The 22303-nt window shown below is 31.0% G+C and overlaps 1 protein-coding gene across 3 annotated transcripts in view; it reads right to left on the bottom strand.

Annotated features, from left to right (window-relative positions):
• Positions 1–1740: 1740 nt before the first annotated feature.
• The window catches only part of LOC127730221 (TNF receptor-associated factor 2-like), a 47582-nt gene continuing 27019 nt past the window's right edge, over positions 1741–22303 (bottom strand). Inside the window, exons 1-10 of one of the 3 annotated variants that reach the window (XM_052238508.1) lie at positions 21020–21149; positions 18970–19020; positions 18182–18361; positions 16776–16860; positions 15072–15170; positions 14117–14278; positions 12798–12872; positions 11544–11612; positions 10548–10559; positions 1741–7280 (exon numbers count right to left, since the gene is read on the bottom strand). In XM_052238508.1, the coding sequence (XP_052094468.1) occupies positions 6252–7280; positions 10548–10559; positions 11544–11612; positions 12798–12872; positions 14117–14278; positions 15072–15170; positions 16776–16860; positions 18182–18327 (1677 nt within the window). In that variant the 5' untranslated portion in view covers positions 18328–18361; positions 18970–19020; positions 21020–21149 and the 3' untranslated portion in view covers positions 1741–6251. Of the gene's footprint in view, positions 7281–10547; positions 10560–11543; positions 11613–12797; positions 12873–14116; positions 14279–15071; positions 15171–16775; positions 16861–18181; positions 18362–18969; positions 19021–21019; positions 21150–22303 lie in introns of those variants that run through there. The other 2 variants (XM_052238509.1, XM_052238510.1) reach the window with 2 other exon arrangements.

Below are 22303 nucleotides of genomic sequence, written 5' to 3'. Positions count from 1 at the left end.
TGGTGTAAACGGACAGTAGGAACAATTTATCATTTTGAACATTTCTGTCACGTTCGATTATCTTTTTGTTTAGATGTTTTGAAAATGATAGACAATGCTTGTATTTTACCCCTATGTTCTATTTTTAGCAATATCGTCCAAGTTGGTTGGAAGGGAAGATCATCAAAACAATTACTAAACTAGATACCCAACTAATAATTGTAGACAAGTTAGGATGCAATGGGCCCAGTACTTTCAGAGTAGTAGATTTTGGTAAACATTAACGGACGACGACAATGGACATCAAGCAGATAGTAAAGCTCATTTGACCCATCTATAAAAAAATTTTGGACCCATTTCTTGGAACCAAGTTGCAGTAAAATAAATTAATTACGTCAATCAGAAAGGTTGTTATAAATACCAAACAGCATAGCTTCATAACACCATCCCTATAATTACCTCCTATCATATATTTCAACAAGCATTCTGTGAGTATTGCATGGCAATACATTGTCCCCTACCGGTTAAAAATTCATTGCATTGGAACAAAATTCTAACTTGATCTATAACTTGTCATGGTGTAAACTTCATGACAAATATCAAGTCAATATCTTCAAGCATGACGAAAAAAAGTGTTGAAAACTGATTATTTAAGTGATTTTTTTTTCCAAGGACCATAACTCTGCACAAAATCATCAGACTGGAACAAAATTCTAACTTGATCTGTTACTTGTCATGAAAAAACTATATACCAATTTTCAAATTAATATCTTCAAGCATGACGAAAAAAAGTGTGGAAAACTTATTATTTGAGTGAATTTTCTAAGTCCAAGGACAATAACTCTGCACAAAATCATCAGACCAGAACAGAATTCGAACTTGATCTGTAACTTGTCATGATAAAACTATATACCAATTTTCAAATCAATATCTACAAGCATGACAAAAAAAAATGTGGAAAACTTATTATTTGAGTGAATTTTTTAAGTCCAAGGACCATAACTCTGCATAAAATCATCAGACCTGAACAGAATTCGAACTTGATCTGTAACTTGTCATGATAAAACTATATACCAATTTTTACAAATCAGTATCTTCAAGCATGACGAAAAAAAGTGAGGAAAAATTATCATTTGAGTGAATTTTCTAAGTCCAAGGACCATAACTCTGCACAAAATCATCAGACCAAATAAAAATTCGAACTTGGTCTGTAACTTGTCATGATAATACAAAACACCAAATATCAAATCAATATCTTCAATCATGAAGAAAAAAAGTGTGGAAAACTGATTTGCCCGACTGACGGATGGACAGACCATAACTCTGCACAAAATTATCAGACCCAAACAAAATTCAAATTTAAACTGTAACTTGTCATGATTAAACTATATACCAATTATCAAATGAATATCTTCAAGAATGACAAATAAATGTGGAATGTGTCGTCGGTAGGGGACTAATAAGCAGAAACTAAATAATAGTTTCATAACGGAAAGGAACTAAATGTTATTTTTAAATAAGACAACATTAACATTTAATAACCCAAATAAAGGTCATATTTAGCAAGTCAAGACGAGCCAATGTCATCAGCAATAAGTTTTCAATATGTAGCTTAAGTATTGACCGTATTTGTCCTCGCAACATTTTATACTCTTGAGCCTGAAAGTAAGTAAAGCTCTTACTAAAACTGTATTCAAGATTTCAGATGTGATAAAACAGTTGCCAACAGGTTAAACCCTTTAAAAAATCTCAATGTATCAGTAAACATCAATATATTTATTTTATAAAACTCGGTGCAAGTACATAATAAGCATGAAAAAAATGCACAATATCTATTAGTTTAACACCACCTGATTAAATCTAAAAAAAAAACAGTTTGGGAATAAATATTATCATCTATAATATATGATACATAGATGATAGAACTATCATTTGACTAAGTGTGCTATATACATTTACTTTTTTGTTACATCTATTTTAAATTATATCAATGATGTCTTTTAAAACATTTTTATCAATTAAAGGATACAACTGTTTACAAAGACATGCATTTAACCTTGTTATATTGCTGAATAAATATTTTTTCAAGTTACAAGTTAAAATAAAGCAAACTGACTAATGAGCTATTTTCTAAATATTTGCTGAAATTTAAAGTACCAGACACAAAACTAAAATAAATATGTGCACTTTATGGATAGAATTGGTATTCATAACAAAAAGAGTCGATGAGTCCAAATGTAGTTTTATCTAAATTATTAGATTGTCTGATATCTACAAAGTCTCATTTAAGGAAATCCTACGAGAAAACAAATAAAAGAATAAAACACCGTAAAGGACTTGCCAAAGAAAAGTTTAGAAAGAGAATATGAAGGTACATTGTAACATTTATTGATGACAGAGAATTTTTAATTATTTTAATGGTATGACAATGTCTTGTGATTTTCCATCCTCAGCTTGGTGATTTTTAATTGAATTTAAATTGCTTTTAATATTCCCTATCATTTCTATAATTGATTCAGTGTTTAAATAAATGGCAATTTACCACCTTTTTCTATGAAAACAAGACAATTTTAAATCTTCATCCTTAATTATTTAGAAAAATAATCAAGAACAACTTATCCATATTAGTGGACAAATAGCAATAACAAACCCATAACATAGTATAATCCAAATATATGTACAAAGCAGTTAAAAAGTCTAATTAAGCACAATATTTACAAAAACATAAAATTGATAACATAAACAGAGAAAACAAACTAACAAAAAACACATAATGTTTTAGATAAGCCAAAGCTACATATCTTCAGACAACATTATTAAAAGCACATGTTGACATATACACAAATACTTTAATCATTTTGACTTTTTATTTTGTACAGTGAAGTGAAAAGAGAGAGAATCATGGATAGAACTTTCACTTAATTGAAATAATTGGAAACACTGATTTCTTTTTAAAGATTGTAATCTTTGGTCCTGTTATGCACATTTTCTTCATGGTCTCAATTATAAACTAAACAGCTGTAAGACATTGCAATATTTGGTTATTATGGTAATAGGTTCTTGTTGCAACAATGTACAGGGAATTTCTTATTAACGTGTCAAAGAAATTAATAATTCCTTGTTCAACACATCATATTAATTGATAAAAATGTACTGCAATAGAACTATCAATACTGTAAAATATACACAAACCTTAATATAAAAAGATTCTACACTTTTTTTACATTAAACTAGAGGCTCTAAAGAGCCTGTGTCGCTCACCTTGGTCTATGTGCATATTAAACAAAGGACACAGATGGATTCATGACAAAATTGTGTTTTGGTGATGGTGATGTGTTTGTAGATCTTACTTTACTGAACATTCTTGCTCCTTACTATTATCTCTATCTACAATGAACTTGGCCCAGTAGTTACAGTGGAAAATATTTTGCAAAAATTTACAAAAATTTACAAAATTTATGAAAATTGTAAAAAATTGACTATAAAGGGCAATAACTCCTTAAGGGGTCAATTGACAATTTTGGTCATGTTGACTTATTTGTAGAACTTACTTTGCTGTACATTATTGTTGTTAAAAGTTTATCTCTATCTATAATAATATTCAAGATAATAACCAAAAGCTGCAAAATTTTCTTAAAATTACCAATTCAAGGGCAGCAACCCAACAACGTGTTGCCTGATTGGTCTGAAAATTTCAGGGCAGATAGATCTTGACCTAATGAACAATTTTATCCTTGTCAGATTTGCTCTCAATGCTTTGGTTTCAGAGATATTAGCCAAAAACTGCTTTTTACCCTATGTACTATTTTTTAGCCATGTCGGCCATCTTGGTTTGCGGGCGGGGTCATAGGACACATTTTTTAAACTAGATACCCTAATGATGATTGTGGACAAGTTTGGTTAAATTTGTCTTAGTAGTTTCAGAGGAGAAGATTTTTGTAAAAGATTACAAAAATTTACGAAAAATGGTTAAAAATTGACTATAAAGGGCAATAACTCCTTAAGGGGTCAACTGACCATTTTGGTCAAGTTGACTTATTTGTAGATCTTACTTTGCTGAACATTATTGCTGTTTACAGTTTATCTCTATCTATAATAATATTCAAGATAATAACCAAAAACGGCAAAATTTCCTTAAAATTCACAATTCAGGGGCAGCAACCCAACAACGGGTTGTCCGATTCATCTGAAAATTTCAGGGCAGATAGATCTTGACCTGATAAACAATTTTACCCCATGTCAGATTTGCTCTCAATGCTTTGGTTTCAGAGATATAAGCCAAAATCTACATTTTACCCCTATGTTCTATTTTTAGCCATGGCGGCCATCTTGGTTGGTTGGCCGGGTCACCGGACACATTTTTTAAACTAGATACTTGAATGATGATTGTGTTTAAGTTTGGGTGCATTTGGCCCGGTAGTTTCAGAGGAGAAGATTTTTGTAAAAGTTTATGGACGACGGACGACGGACGCAAAGTGATGAGAAAAGCTCACTTGACCTTTCAGGTCAGGTGAGCTAAAAAGCAGGTCTTCTTAATTTGTAAAGGTCATGTAAACCTTTCTTCTGGCCAACCTCCATTTCTATTTGGTTTATTTTCTAGTTCTCTATTCAACAGCCATCATAAGAAAGAACTTTGCATCATGAAATTATCGAATTTTACAACATAAATCTTCCCTTTTTCATTTAGAATCATGACCTTTCAGAAACTTTTGCATTATACAAAAGTTCACATATTTTCCCTGTACCCTTTGTTTCAATTCTGAAATAAATCTTCACAAAATTTTGAAAGCTGTATTTCTATATTTTGGAATTCTAAGTTTGACAAAAAACTTTAAAAATGGATTAACTTTATATAATATAAAAATAAGAAGATGTGGTATGATTGCCAATGAGAAAACTCTACACCGGAGACCAAATGACAAAGAAATTAACTACTACAGATCACTGTAGGGCCTTCAACTATGAGCAAAAAAATTTAATAAAATTTTCACCTGTTGACAGGAAACACTTCTTACCAACTTCAGTTTAGCTGCATTTTTTTCCTAAAAACGTTAAGTAAATTTTGACATAATACATTTCAAGCTCTAATTGACATAATGCATGTCATGCTCTAGATGACATAAAACATTTCAAGCTCTAATTGACATAATGCATTTCAAGGTCTAATTGAGATAATGCACTTAAAACTTCAAGCTGTAGTTGAAATAATGCAGTTTAAGCTGTAGTTAACTTCAAAATTATAATATATTATAATTTATATACAATTTGTCCCAATGTAAGATCTGTAAATTTGTGTTCGCAAATTTTTTTAATCCTTGCTTCTGTGACATGTCAACACCGTCTGCACTGTGTCCAGAACCCCAGACCACTTGACCAACTAGGCTATAAAAATATAGCCTTCGTTAGTCGAGTAATGCCTTTCCTCATAGGCTTTATCTAGGATTGTAACACAGTACATGATGTATAATGGCAAGTAGGATGGTATATCTTTAAAATCAGCTATGTTTTGTCCGTCGTAAAGGATGATAATGTAACGTATTATGTTTTATATATATATATACTTGACAAGCATAAATAAATATAAAAGAAATTAAGCAAATACTACTTATAGTAAAAATAAAAAACATTTAAAGTATCTTATCATTGATTGTATTTAATATCCTAAGATATACAAATAAGAACCATAGTCCCTAATTGAGACAGCCTTTCTCTGTAATATACTTGGCATTATTAAAGGTATTTTATTTTCAGGAAAAAAGTTTGGATGGACAAGTTCTGAAGACGACTGTTATACTTTCTCTAATCAAGTTTACTTGAAACTGATCAGAAACTTGTTCAGTTATGTATGGTTTTAGAGCATCTGACATATAAGTCAAGGAAAAGTTTTGCGGTAAAAAAATGTACTACATGTAACTGTGGCAAATTCACAAATGTGACATGTATGCAAAATTACAACACAATACATGCCATGTGACATCAACACCTCATATTGAACTTAAACCTTATTATCTGTCAGTATTCTGAATAGTGACTCTCTTCTACTTTTTCATATGCATCAATCTAAACTTATTTTCTTCTCTCAAGCTGGATGTAAAAAATCAAGAAGAATTAAATGAATAGAGAATAAGATGGAAAGTTACTACTATATGTGGTAAATGATAAAAATAAATATTTACAATAAAGAAGCATATATATCTACACAAATCTATGATTTTCAATATGAATTCATTTTTAGATTCAAAGAACAATTAATGTTTTTTTTGTCATAGAATTTATTTGCTCTTTAAACTACGGTCAGGTCCGGTTCCAGGATCAAGTGCTGGGTTCCTCCTACCTTCAGAAATGTCTAGGCAAACATTGACATACATAACATCATCTTTAACATAAGAAACACTTGGATCATCCAGTTTTGATAACGGCATAAATAATGGACAACCACTAGCAATGTTCATTTCTGAGGTCGGTCTTTTAAAAGACGTACTTGATGGGTCTGGTCTGAAAGAATCAATCAGGTGATTACCATTTTGTCCTTGGTCAATCATTCTGAAGATGACTCTATGCCCGAAAGGCCATCCTAATAAAGCATCATAATTTCCCCTCATTATGACAAAGAAGATAGATACATGCGTTCCTTTGCCCATCCCATCACCATTTGGATACAGTCTGACACACATCTTGTAACCTGACCTAGATGTGTAGAATGCAGTTGAATAGATACTGGTACACTGCCCACTTACTGCTTCCCTGCGCTTTTTTGTCCACTCAGGTATCCTCCACATTAGGTTTCCATCATAGACTGTAGTTTCAAGGTTAGATATTTTCAGTGCATGTTCTGCAATAATAACCTCTTTCATGTGTAACTTTGCTTCAAGCTGTTTTATTCTTTCTGCATCATTGTTGACTTGTTCTTTTTCCTGTTGTCGCTGTCTTTCCATATTTTCAATGGCTGTGATGCATCTCTCTATTTCTCTATGCAGTGTTGTTACAATCCCTTCATATGTACCAGTCTTGATTTCTAAGGCCTGAAACTTTTGCATCATGTTTCCTACATCGGCCCCAGCAACTGATCCTGATCCTCCTCCTCCGCTTGTTGTTATAATCGATCTGATAGCTTGTTCCTGTTCTTGTACTTTGTTTCTCAGCTCTGATATTACACCTACATTATTTGCAGATTCATTATTTCCAATGTGAGCCACAATCTGTTCAACTTTTTCACTTAAAACACTAACTTGTTCCATATTGTGAACAATATGTAACCCTGGCTTTTGTTCAACATGGTGTTGAAATTTATTTCTATCAACCTGCAAGACAATTAATACATGGTAATATTATAGTTATCCAGTCAAATACATATTTTGAAAATTTCAAAATGTAGAGTTAAATATTTTGCTAAAATAATTACAACAAATTCCAATATATGTTTTATATAAGTAGAAAGAACTTATGCAATTGAAAAACAGAGAGTAATGTATGAGAGATATTTTCAAAGAAGAAACAATTAGATATGTACATTTATGTATGTTGCAGAGGAATTTTATCATATGATAGTTCTATTATATAACAAGTTGAACACACCTAGATATGAAACAGTTGCATTTGATTTGAAAGTTAAAAAAAAAACTTGTTTTTTTACAAGTCTCCAAATATTTTTTGGCAGCTTTACTAAAGTATATATTTTAAACAAAAGAATTTTATCATTTTATAAAGTCTGTTTTTACTAATACTGAATATTTGCTTGTTTAATTCAATTTACCTAACTTAGCTATATCAGGGAAGATAAATCTAGATAATTCATTTTTTTATAAGAATGTTCAGTTAATTTACCCAATTTGTTTTCTGGCAAGAAAATGAGTCCTGTGAACCCTTGTTTTCCCCCTTTTTTGCCCCTAATTCTAAACGGTTTGAGCCATAACCCCCCAAAGCCAATCCTAACCATCCCTTTGTGGTATGGAAACTTGTGGTATTATTTCAGAGAGATCCATACACCGTTCCAAAAGTTATTGTCTGGAAACTAGAAAAATGCTTATTTGGACCCCTTTTTGGCCCCTTATTCCTAAACTGTAAGGACTTTAACCCTCAAAATCAATCCCAACCTTCCTTTTGTGGTTATAAACCTTGTGTTTAAATTTCATAGATTTCTATTTATATTTATTAAAGTTATTGTCCGGAAACCAAATGTCTTTGGACGACGCTGACGACGACAACGTGATACCAATATACAACGGCAAATTTTTTTGCGGTCGTATAAAAAGTGCTTTTTCATGTATTATCAATTGAAAATCTGGCAATTTTGTAAAACCTTTAAATTGTTAAATAGTTCTCTTTTTTACCTATACTTATTTTTTATTTATAAAGCATAATATGAACTCCATTTTAACAAAGTATTAGAAAATTCTATCGTTTTAAATTTTTACCCAATCTATCGTATACATAATTTGCTTGTCTTTTGTAAATTGTTCTTAAGAGTAATAGTGTGACATATTACTTGTATTTGAACAGAGGACTTATTCTGTTTGTATGGACTTAATCTATTTTGATGTTTACTATTTTAACATTTGATTAACAATTGAATGGTAATTGTGCCTGCTAAGATCTTAAAATAGTGTTTTAGTTAATCTTAATATGGTGAGTGAGAAATGAAACAGTCATTTCATTATTTAAGTTTTGTATTTAGAAATCTAAAGACAACTATATAAAATAAATAAATAATTTATGTTCCTATGAAGGAGGAGAATACAATTAAAAGCTTTGTGCCTTGTTCACATGCTAATGAAATTGATTATACACCAGTTCCCCTAACTTCAACCTTTTAAAAGTACCATAACTCAAGAGCAGCAAACTTGAAAACACTAAAAATGTGAGTAAGAGGAAACTTTTACTTGTTATAAATATAAGAAGATGTGGTATGAGTGCCAATGAGACAACTCTCCATCCAAGTCACAATTTGTAAAAGTAAACCATTATAGGTCAAAGTACGGCCTTCAACACGGAGCCTTGGCTCACAACGAACAGCAAGCTATGAAGGACCCCAAAAATGACTAGTGTAAAACCATTCAAACAGGAAAACCAACGGTCTTAATTTATATAAAAAACGAAAGAGTTACGTTGATATTAAATTTCATGGGATTGGGCGAGATAAAACTGGGCTTTGCAGACGATGCAAGAAAAAAATAAAATAGGAACAGTAATTTTGAAAATAACCAAAATTAAAAGAGAGTGTCTTATTGATATGATATTATTCAAAATTGAAAGGAAGCTTAAAATTATTGAACTAAACTCTGTGTAAAAACTTTTTAAAAGATCTGTTAACATACACTTGAGTTATAATGAGACATGCACAGAATTGTGACGTGTTTAACATTCAAATCCACAAAAATTTGGAATGGCAATATGAAATCGTGTTAATTAAAAAGGGAACTTGTCTTCATAGGAATTTTTTTTTTTTGTAACATTAGAATCTGACAAAGCAAACTTGATTTATCACTAGATGTAATTGAACCAACAGACAGACATACAGATACCAGCATACCATACTTTCATATTAAGTTATTGAATCAAAGTGACAAAGGGGAAAACGACTTCTTCAACCCATTTGCCCAGTAGTGTGAGCCCTGTTAGATATGTTTGAAGGATGCATAAAAATTACAGGCGATATTAACAAGCAAATTTCATTTTACAATATGCTAAACTGATTAAGGCCAATTTCAAATATTTAAATTATTAGTAATCTATTAGTGAACACTCATAGACCATTTTCTAGTTCTCTATTTTTAAATGAGTTACACCAGTTGACCAGAGGTCAATTAACTTAAAATTCGTCATTCAACAATATAATCTTACTGTGATGTAGTAATAAGCACTGTGACTTAGGAAATGTAAAGGGAAAATACCTGAATGTGAAAGTCGTATATACATAAGCATACTGGAGTTATAGAGAATCATAGAATTATTCATCCTCAAAATCCAGAAATGTCATGTTAACATACCAGCTTTCATAAGACTTCATGAAAAAAGTTTAAAATCCAGCTAGAAAAATAGTAGTGAGGATGAAGCTTGAATGAAGTATAGCCATGAAATATTTCAGACATAAGATGAAATAAATTGATTGGTAACCATGTCAACATTTACACACAGAATTAAAATTATTTTTTTAATATAAACTGAAAAAAAGTCATAAAAAAATTCCTCAAATTGACCTCAATTTTGTGCCAGGTGATCTAATGACATTTACAAAAACATCACTTTTGCCCTGTGATGTCAAATATTTCTGCTATGATGCTGATTTTTTTTTTACTTTCTTCAATGGAAGACAAACTTGAGATTGGTTAAAATTGCAAAATAAATCAATGCTGTTCTCTGTGATCTTTACAATGATGAACTTTTTTTTGCACTTTTCAATTTGACACTTTGCTGTCTTAATAACAACTGTTAAGAAGGAGCTTTCCCTATAGTTATGATGTCTAAATTGTTGAATAAAAAGTGTTCACTGAGAAGATTATGAAATGCAATGCATTTGACATTATATGAAGCATTTATGAAAGGTTTAGAGGACATGATAAAGTTATTACCTTGGTTATATGCTGAAATAGATTTTACTTTTTATGGAAATAATAATACATAAACATTTCTACTTAATTGATCTTCTTTATTAAAAATATCTTCTCTAAAGTAATTTTCATATATTGAAATTGTTGATTCAAATCATGCATAAAGGATACTGCTAAAGAAATATTCTATTTGCAGCACAATACAAAACTCAAATGATTATCTTAAATGTTGAGTTATATATATAATGACCTTTGATCTATGAACTTGACAATTAATAGGACTCACAATAATTATGTATAAGCCAGGCTAAATGGGTAACTGGTATTCATATCCCTATAATTTTCATATCAAAGTATGCCTAGAAATAGTGTAAACTTTACCATATATTTAAATAAATTAACCTATCATATATCCAAAAACCAGATATAGTCCATATCCATCAGACAAGATTTAAGCCTAGTGTGAACAATGGCCATTAAAGGTTTTCATCTAATAACCTTCAAAATGTAAAATGACCATGTCAATAAAAAAGGAAGAATACAGATATCCCATGTCACAAAAATTCAGAGCATCAATGGAAGGAACTAAAAAAATCCCTGTCATGACTGTTGTTTGCATTCAATGAATCACTGTGAAACAAGATGACTGTTGGTAATTTGGTGTAACAATACTCTGATTAACAACACTATATACCTTTTATTGATTACACAGAGAAATATGCCGAAGTGAATCCTCAACATCTCCAGCATTGATTGTGAAAAAGTACCATCAAACTGCTTTTGAAATGAATTCATTTGAACTGTAAAATCATACATATCAAGGACTATGATGTTGCTATTTAAATCATATTGGAAATTTTTTTTTTTCAATCATGGTCTAACACTTGACAGTTTTGTTATAAACTAGTTACTGAAAGCCACAAAGTGAACGTAAGATATAAGATTCACACTTTTAATATCATTTTACTGGTCATTGCTTTCCCCTTCACTTATTCAAGTCATGAAATTTTTAGTTACCTTTTCACAAGCTGGTACTGGACATTGTATTTTTTGATTGGCACACTCTTTGTCAATGTGTTGTTGCATCTGCATAAAATAAGTATGAACGAGTTAGTTAACGCTTTATTAAGATATATTTAACTATAATATTTACATATTTTAGTCATTTACACAACATATTACTTCTTACATTTGATATCGTCCTCTTTATAAACTAATAGCAAACATCATTAATGTAATGACAATATACTGTTCAGTAGAATTTCTTTGTATAATTTTTGAAACATTTGTTTACAATGAGCATTTTTTAGTTTGCTTGTATATATTTACAAATGAGTATATTTTGTTTGCTTGTACTTTTTTACAAGTGAGTATCTGTTTTTTGTTTGCTTGTTTATGTTTACAAGTGAGTATCTTTTTGTTTCCTTGTAAATGTTAACAAGTTAGTATCTTTTTTGTCTTCTTGTAATTGTTTACATGCAAGTATCTTTCCCCCCCCGCTTGTATATGTTTACAAAAGAGTATCTTATGTTTGCTGTGTTGTTAGGTTGCTTGCTCAATGATGTTTATCCCAAATATCCTTTATAATGTATATTTATAGTTTATTTGAAAGTGTTGTTAGAAAAAATATCTACTGCTGAGGATGTGCCCTTTCAACCAATATTAAATTTGTGCGTCTCAAAATTGTCACGGAAAAAGGGCATCCTCACAAAACGCACATCAAAGTAAATTTAATACTTTGAAAGCAATTATTTGTGAATTTGTTGTTAAGGAAAAAAATTGAAAGCCTTACATAAATGCAATATGTCACGTTTATTATGAATTTGACAGTCAAATAAAATATATAGGACATGGCCTTCACAGTACAAATGAGAATTAAGTTAGTTTTTTTGTTCAAGCACAATTAGGAACATCATATATAAAAGTTATTGTGTGGAAGATGAATGCACATGATCCAACTTCCTATGATTTAATTGTCCAATCAAAAGTTTTAAAACAAATGTAGCTAGAATATCTGTCCAATCAAACATCAAAATACATATATCCTACTTGAGCCAAGTTTTCTATGTACATTTTGTTGATAGGGAAGGGAATGTAGGATTTTCAAGAAAAAATTGGCAAACACTTATTCAAAAGTTAAGGATGAGATACCTTTAACACACATCAACAATTATATATATTTTACCTTATTCCAGTGAGGTCTAAGCAAGGAAAGATAGGATTTTTTCACATTTATAATTTTCAAAATACACCTATATAACATATACATGCCTTTTCTCTAGGTATTTTCTTTTTTCCACAAGAGTCACACTTCAGAGGAAACTTGGGGCACTCATTTTGGTGTGTCTGCAAAATAATACACATTTTATATCCTAAAAAAGTTCATATATTTATGTTTCTTTTTTCACTGATAAATACTGACTTTGTGAAAATCCTGACGATCCCGACCGCCAAAACTTTACGAAGTCCGCCATTTTTTCACGTTTGAACCGGTCAGATTGTCAGACAGACAAAAAGGGTCATTGTGGTTTGTTCCGTCACATTGGTAGTTTGTCAAATCATTGGACAATGGTTTACCTTGCATTATTGTGATCAGAAATCATAACTTTAGAACCAGTTGAAGTAATTTCAATGGCAGAGTTGTGGGTGACTTTTGTCGTATGCACATGAAAATGAAAACAGCTGAAATACGTTAAAGATCTTGAATATTGATAATGGGAAGAACAATTGTGTGTTCATGATTTTCTAACCAACTACATAGTATGGCTCGGACCATATTGTTTGTGTGAGGATTTCTTCAAAAACTTTTCGGCAACCATTCATTTGTTGCAAACACTTAATTATATAATCGAAATTCGTGAAAGACCATTTGAGAAAAACTGCATTCATTTTGTTCATTGATATATTGTAAAGGGCGAACATTATTATAATACCGGAACCAGACTCGGTGAAAATACCTTTTTTTCTCTGTAGTGAACCAATCTTTTCCAAAAAGTATATTAAAATTCTGACCTACAGCACCGAAAACATATAAAAAGGAAACCCTTAAACCCTTAACATACATATGTGTATGTCTCAAAAATGGTTCTTTTTGTATCTTAATTTCCTTGTCCAATGTTTTCCATCATAATATCTAACATAACAAAGTAGTCTATAATTTCCAAAAAATTAAGGACCACCAAATTTTTGGAAAGACCAGGAAAGTTTGCTTTCTGTCAGTCCTTGGTCTGACAGAAAAAATTGAAGTTTAGCGAATTCTGATAAATACTTATTATAAGCAACAACAGGAAATTTATAATATACATTCATGATATATCTATTATTTTTACATCGAAAAAAAGCCAAGTTACAAAGGGGAAAGCGACTTCTTCAACCCAGTTGCCCAGTAGCGTAAGCCCTGTTAGATATGATGATGATGATGATGTCTAAAAAAACTTTAACCAAAATGTTGATGCCGCCAACAAAGGAATCTAGAATCACTATGACTGGCTAAATGTTGCAGGCTTGACAAAAATGAAGAATATGACAGTTAATTATCTAGGAATATCACAGTGTGTACTTAACCTCACCTACAACTTGTTCCTACATACCGTTTCTAAATCTTGTTGAACAACCTCTGCACTACAGTGTTTACATTTAACTCTTCTCATCTGACATTCGTTTTTCATGTGGTCATTTAACTTGGATGCAGTAATCAGATTCCCACATTGGGTGCATGGACTGGCTTGGTACTTGCATTCTTTGAAATGTGCCTAACAAACACAATGTTATTTGAAAAGTCAAAAAATTTCAGTTTCCTTTCCTTTAATACAAAATATTGATGATTGATAACCATACAATGTCACTTCTTCTGAATTGTCATGGAGAAGACTCTCTAAGTTGCAAAACTTGTGTCTGATCCTATTGTCAATGTTTTTGGACAATAAAATATGTTTAAACTTAAACTTCTGAATTATCAATTTTAAGTGGTTCAAGACTGCCAATACTTTAAATTCAGAAATTTTTGCAATGACTTTATTATTGCGAAAAATTGAATCAGAATAAGTTTCGCAAATAAAAATATTTGCACAGTCACATTTTAAATTTTAATAGCTTTATTTGTATTCAGCATTTCCTGAAATCGTAATGATCAATCTCAAATATTTGTCAATTGTTCATCAATCACAAATAAAAGCACTTAGAAATTTTCTAAATTTACAGGAACCTTGGTATGTTTTATAATCACTATAAATCTTATCTGATTTAGGAAATTAGGAAATAAATGTTTGATTCACATCTTATCACTTTCTGAATTTTGAAATTTTATAGCCGACTATACAGTATTCTCATTGTTGAAGGACATAGAGTTGCATATAATTGCTTACATTCACTTCATTTGAACTCTGGTTGATAGTTGTCTCATAGGCACCTTATTTTTGTATTTATCATCTAACATCCTTAATGCTATTTTTGACTTGCTGTTTTAACTGACATTTAACCAATACCTTGTCCTACACATCACAGTCGTGTGTTAAGATGTGTTATGAGAATACAGATAATATATACCTCATAGTGTTTGAAGTTTCCTTTCCAGCTACAACCAGGATTTACACATTTAGATTCAATACTAGACATCTCTCTCTTGACAGCCATGTCTGGAAATATCTACAAATATGATCATAACAATAAGAATAGAGAATGGAAACAAGGAATGTGTCAAAGAGACAACAACCCAACCAAACAGCAGAATGATAATTAGTTTATCCATGTTAAAATAAATAGTCTGGGATACAATATCTACATTAATTCTTATTGATATAAAAAAAATAAATCTGCTTGAGGATTTCAATATTTTATGACATTGCAAAGTGAATTATATCTAAAAATAAGCATATACCAGAGATAAATCAATTTTAGACTGAATTTTAGAGTAGAAAGTTGTGTGATCCTTCATAGCCCATAGCAAACTAATAACATCTCCCTGAAATTTTTTCAACATTTTAAAATAAACAAATGTCACCATTGGTTACTATGGTAACAGTGAAATTCAAACCTGGCCTGAAGTTAATCAGTTCAAATAGTAGGAAGTTATGTTGCAAAGTAACATATGTAAATTCTTGTTCCAAATTAAACTTGAGTTACTAGAACTGTTTGTACCATTTTTAGACAATTCAAGTTGGGCAAGTGTAGAACAGTAATTCTTACAACAATGAAAATCAAACTTGACCTGCTTGGAGGAAAAAAATGCATAGTCATAGAGCCCTAAACGAAAGCAAATTTTTGGTAAGGTTTGGAAACATTCTTCAATATTTGGACGATTCAACAAGATCAAACAAATTTATAAGTTTTTTACAACAATGAATATCTCTCATAATGCATTTTCTGGTATAGTTTTCTAATCTGCATGTACATGTATGTCATTGACTTACAAAAACAAAATTAAATCTTTTAACTACCGATAGAGATTTTAATACAATTTATCTAAAAAGAACTGGTGTACATGTCAGTTCCCTTTATTCAAATAAAATCTTGTCATTAGCTATTGACTTTTTTCATGAAACTACAATTATTTCATGACCTCTTAAATATCGTTTTTCATGAAAATTTGTTATTATGATGTTGTTTTAATGTCAACCCAACCTCTTCTTCATCTGTAACTGAAAATGTTATTACCACATTTCACCTGGCAATAATCATGATAATGATTTACTCAATCACACTAAGCTAAGTTACCAATTGTGAACTATGACCATGTGAACCCTTGTTATCCTCTCCACCCAATATAATATAACATTTTTTTTATTATGTTACAAATATTTCTCATTTTACATAAATACCCAAATGGGTTTACATTATTTAGAAAGTCAGTAGTTCACTAGCGGGTATCTAAGCATTCAATTCACCTGAGGTTAGTAAAACCAAATTTTCCGAAATTTAAGCCAAAGATTTTGCTATAGTTTGACATATATATAATATATAAATTAAACATTACCCCTACCAACATACTTCTTCGATAGTTAATGGACACAAGTTGTAAGTATATTTAGAATATCTCTTTTATCGTCCTTACTGAGCTTAATTAGCCTTAATTCCATCCTTTGCTTTAATGCATTACTTTGACCCCACACTAATCAAAACTGCACAAGATAAGTTGGTTCCCCAAAGGAACTGATAAATATACAAAGTGAGTAGCATCATTTAGAGTCTTTTGAATGCTATATAATGTGGTTAGATACAGCTAACACAACCACACGAAACACAATCTAATACCTGATCTTGGTTGATGAAACTGTATTCTTCATCTGCATTTCCTTCTTGTAAACACTGAAGACACTGGACTCTTTGATCTCCAGAGCTACAAAAAAGGTCATATAAATAATAAAATCCTAGTAGTACAAATTGTGCTTTTCTATTAAATGCATATATTTTGTACACACATGCCATTAAATGCCATTAGAACTGTAAGTGACCTCTCAAAAGAACACCCCACCCTTGCATAACTATTAACAACTTGAAGTATTGCTGTTTAGAAGGAGTTGCACCGACAAGGCGCATGGACAGACAAACACAGTGATTCCTATATCATTCAATGGTAATACTTATGGAATCTGAGGGGTCTTTAAAAGTGCTCCAAGTTGTCTTTAAATTGGTCCAAGCTTTCTTGGTCCGACTTGTCTTTAGTCCAAGTTGTCATATGTTCATACTTATACAAATATCTTTCATATACTTGAAGATATAATATTTGCTTGTATAATATACTAGTCAACAAAAGAAAAGATACAAGGCAATGTATTTTCCATATATAATGAAATTGGATACACGGTCATGACTGTACCAAGGTAAATATTTGCCCAAATCGTCTAATATTTACAGAGTGTTATTTTCTTATCAAAACCATTGTTTTAAGGCAAATACGCGAATATTTTGTAGTTGCAATTTTTGTTATTTCAAAAATCGTATTTTCACCTAAATATTCAAAAATCGATATTTGAACTTAAAACTTTAAAGTTGAACATGGTCTGCTTAAAATTTTGAATGCCTTTGCAGATATTTGAATACTTAATTCTCATCTTCGAAATTAAGTGCAGACTTATAATTATGTCATCATTTTCCACAAAATAAATTTGACTCCTGTGTTCAATAACACGGTATTTTCTCACTTTCCAATTTGATCAGATTCTTTAATCATATGCATTTGCTTTGCAAATTAATGTTTTTCACTGGATAATTTAACAGTTTTTCCTATTCATTATATTTTATGATAAATTGGAGTTCAAACTTGTGTATCGTTACTTTTGTGGACTTGTATATGTATAAGTAAAATTGTCAGATTTAAATTTGGTTGTCAAGATTTGAGTAATCTCCCATTATGTTTCTACAAAAACTTACTTTTAATAGACACAAATAATTTTTTTACAACCCTTGAAATTCTCAAGTTTTGGTAAGCCAAAACAAGCCTCAAACATTTTTGCCCCTTGTTAGATAAAAGATTTTGAATTATAACTCAACCTTTTATTGTTTATCTCATGAACTAAACAAAATAATCAATATACATGTACTGCACACAGGTGATAAGTAACTGTGTAAGTCAAGAACTCCAAAAAGGCTCCCTGTGGACTTGTAAATAGTCTGTATTTTGAAGAAAAAAAACAGGCAAATATAGAATTTTGACTTACCTTACAAGACCTTGTATACATGCTCTGCAAAATCTATGTCCACAGTAACTTTGTACTGGGTCCCTTAGTATGTTACCACAGTAGTTACAAAGGAACTTGGTATCAAATCCTGAGGAGAATACATCTCTGGAATAACCTGCCTGCATAGCTTGGTATCTTTATTTTTGTCTTTCCTTTTTTCTGTAACAATGAAGAACAAATACATAATTTGATTGATTTAAGCATGAAAACCAATCTTTGTAACTGTGTGGCCACTCCTTTTTAGAGTACTCTGTATTGAACTAGGATTGATTGATTGATTGTTGGTTGCTTTACGCCGCATTAGCACAACAAGGCTATATCGTGGCGATATTGAACTAGGACAAGAGTGGCATAATTCTATGAAAATCTGCAAGCCAATTGATTTAAAGACCATTTTAAAGCAGTTCATTTTAATGGATATCCATGTACACGCAATCTTATTCATTTATGGTAAGTAATATGCTTAAACAACCAGGGGAACTATTTGAATAAGTGATTATGATTACAAATAGGAGTTATCTACCTTTTTCTTGAGTCTGAAATCACTAACTTACCGGTAAGTAGTGCATTTAATGTACTAAAAGAAGTGATATTAAGTTATGTTACCTTTTCTTCAAGATTACAGTTATAAAAGAACAAAAACAGAGATAATCAGGAACACTCTTATATTATTAAACATGGGTTAACATTTAGTGTTACATGTATGTGGATCTTTCAGTGAAAATCAGATGTAAATTTGTACATGTATATGGTCATTTTCTACTCACCTCTATAAGTACTATTTTTCAGCTATAAACCCCTGGACTTTGGAATGAAGCCTGTTTTTAAATATAAAATAAAAGAGAAAGTAACCAATGTAATCCAGAAGTTTCAAGATTCTATTCTAAATTATAACCATTGTTTTTCCCGTATCTGGACATGGGAATGAAGCCTGTTTTGAAAAAAAAGTACTTCTAAAAAATAAAAATTCAAAGAGAATGTAACCAATGTAACCCAGCAATTAGCAGATTCTATTTATTTACATTGAAACCAAGTGTTACCATATGCATTGTGTAACCATTGTAACCGTGTAACTTGAATGAAGATTGTTTAAAAAAAAAAAATTGTAATTAAACATTAAAAGAGAATGTACTGTGGATTCATTATTATTCGTTGGATACCAATTTTCGTGGATTTCGTGGTTACCAGTTAACCACGAAATTAAATGTTCAACGAATAACAAAATGTCTATAGGCTTGTTAGCAGACTTCGGTAAAACCACGAAATTAAATTTCCACAAACATGTAAGTTTTCCTTAATCCACGAAAATTGCTACCCACGAAAATAAATGAATCCACAGTAACCAATGTACATTGTAACCCAGCAATTTGCAGATTCTTTGAAAAAATATATGATTATATTAGTAAAATAAACATAAAATGGTGAATGTTACTCTTTTTACCAAGTGTAACCATTCTCGTGTACAATGTAGTAGTTATAAATTCAGATATTTTGAATTTGCATTTAATGCTTGCCCATCTGTAACCAGTTGTAAAGACAAACCTCTATATAAAAATATGAAGATGTCTTTGATTAGGCAAAAACAAAATGTATATATATGTCTGTTTAAGGATACATCATTTAAAAAAATAGGGTAGGTAGGTCAGAATTTCCATTTTATTTTATTTTTTCATTTTGTATTTTGCAACATGATTTTGAGTCGTGTGGTCCGTCTTGCTGTGGTCCTACATTGTAGGTGTCCATGGACTGAATTTGTCCATATTTTTAATGATTGGATTATTTCCCTTGGTTATTGGTTGGAAAAAAATGACAGCAAAGAGTTTATTTCATCACACGAGTCACGTTTATTTCTTAAAACAGATGTCATATTCATGATTGTGACCATTTAGATGTATCAGGAAATTGATTTATTTTATTGGCAACTCTAACTTTGCTTTTGACACAAGTTCATTTAATTTTTCACTTTACAACTGGAATAAAATGACTTAGGGTTGGCGCTCAAAAGTAGGGTCGGTCGGGTAACCCTACACTGACATATAATTTATTTTTGCCATATATGTTATAATGATACTTTTACCCAGTTGAACCCAGTCAAGATATACATGTAAATGAATATTCTGAATGAATTATATATATATATATATATAACTCAATAACTAAACTACAAATGTCTAACATTAATTTATGTACCCATTTGTAACCAGTTACAAATAGAAATGATTGAACTAATTTCTTGCCGTTTCTAAAAATATCTCGTCTTGTTCCTGTGTTCTTTACTATACAGTTTGAATTTTGACAATAAGTTAAATCAATCAAAAGTCATGTATCAAAAATAACTGTCCTTGATTTACCTGTTCTGTTTTTAGACTTTCCCACATTTCTGGAAATATACAAAAATGTAAGCTCCAGACTCAAAATCCCATAGGACAATATAAAACAATAGAAGAGATAAAACACCTGAGTCATATCATAATTTCCTTGTCATACATTTTCAGTTTGGATTTTTAGAACGCTTTAGACAGTTACTGAGTTAGAAAATGTAACTAGAATTAAAATGAAGAAATGTTGCTCCTTTATTCTTTTGAATATTCATCAAAAAGTTTCGACTAGGAAGTACAAAATGTTTCAAAGAGGTGAAATAATGAATTTCTAATACGCTTTTGATATGAAACCTCGAGTTAAAATGAAGAAACATAGCTCCTTTACATGTTTATTCTTGAAACTTCACGAAAATTCATAAAATAATTTCAACCAGGAAGTACAAAATATCCCATAGAGGGGAGATAATGAATATTAGATACGCTTTTGATATGTAACCTGAGTTATAATGAAGAAGCGTAGCTCCTGTAGGTTATTCTTCCCAACAATTTACAGCACAAGTTTCAACCAGGAAGTACAAAAGTTTCAGTCATGGGAGATAATGAACATTCTAATGCAACATCGTTTTGTAACGTTCATTTTGATTGGATAATGTCACCAATTTTCATTGCATCAATTTGATGCAAATAAACTCATCATCATAGATACAGGGATTGAAATTTTGTATTTGCGCCAGACGCGCTTTTCTTCTACAAAAGACTCATCAGTGACGCTCGAATCAAAAAAAGTTAAAAAGGCCAAATAAAGGACGAAGTTGAAGAGCATTGAGGACCAAAAATTCCTAAAAGTTTTGCCAAATACAGCTAAAGGAGCTACCATTTGATTTTTATGGGGGGGGGGGGGGGGGGGGGGGGGGGGGGGGGGGGGGGGGGGGGCTAGGATGAAATTTGAAAAAAAAATAGGCAGGACAGGGGTTTTGAGAAAACAAAAAGGCAGGATGAGATTATTTGCAAAAAAAAAGGCAGGATGACAATTTATGTAAAAAAAAAGTCAGGATCAACTAAAAAAAAAAGCAGGACCGAATAGAGTGAAAAACAAAAAGGCAGGACCGAATAGAGGGAAACATAAAAAGGCAGGACAAAATTTTCCATCCTAGCCCCCCCCCCCCCCCCCCCCCCATAAAAATCAAATGGTAGCTCCCTAAGGTAATCTATTCCTGCGGTAGAAAAGCCTTAGTATTTCAAAAATTCAAAGTTTTGTAAACAGTTAATTTATAATTTTGAAAACGTATGCGCAAGTGTAAGAGAAAAATTAGTCCTGGTAAAAAGTGTCCGGGCGGACAAATATTACTAGTATAAAATGTCCATGGTTAAAGAATTTACTAGTATATTTAGTCCGATGTCAGTAATTTATGTCCCCAGACTAATTTTCCTAGGAATTTATGTCCATGTCATCAATATTCCCAGGTAAAAATGTCCATGTACCTTATTTGACTAGGAACATGTTTAATAAAAGAAATCATTTACATGTAAATAATGGAATTTTTAATTTAATATGTTTAAATGTTGTTTAATAGTCAGTGTACATTTTAAAATCTTTTAATAAAATGTATGTGCCCAGACTTATTTTCCTAGGAATTCATGTCCAGGTCATTAATATTCCCAGGTAAAAACGTCCATGTCCTTTATATTACTAGGAAAATGTGTAATAAAAGAAATCATTTACATATAAACAAAGGATTTTTAAATTCTTTTGTTTTAATGTTGTTTTACAGTTGTGCAT

Source organism: Mytilus californianus, unplaced genomic scaffold, assembly GCF_021869535.1.
Source record: "Mytilus californianus isolate M0D057914Y unplaced genomic scaffold, xbMytCali1.0.p SCAF_2, whole genome shotgun sequence".
NCBI classification, from domain to species: domain Eukaryota; kingdom Metazoa; phylum Mollusca; class Bivalvia; order Mytilida; family Mytilidae; genus Mytilus; species Mytilus californianus.
Note: the sequence above shows the minus strand (reverse complement) of the source record. Positions and strands in the feature narration are given on the sequence as shown.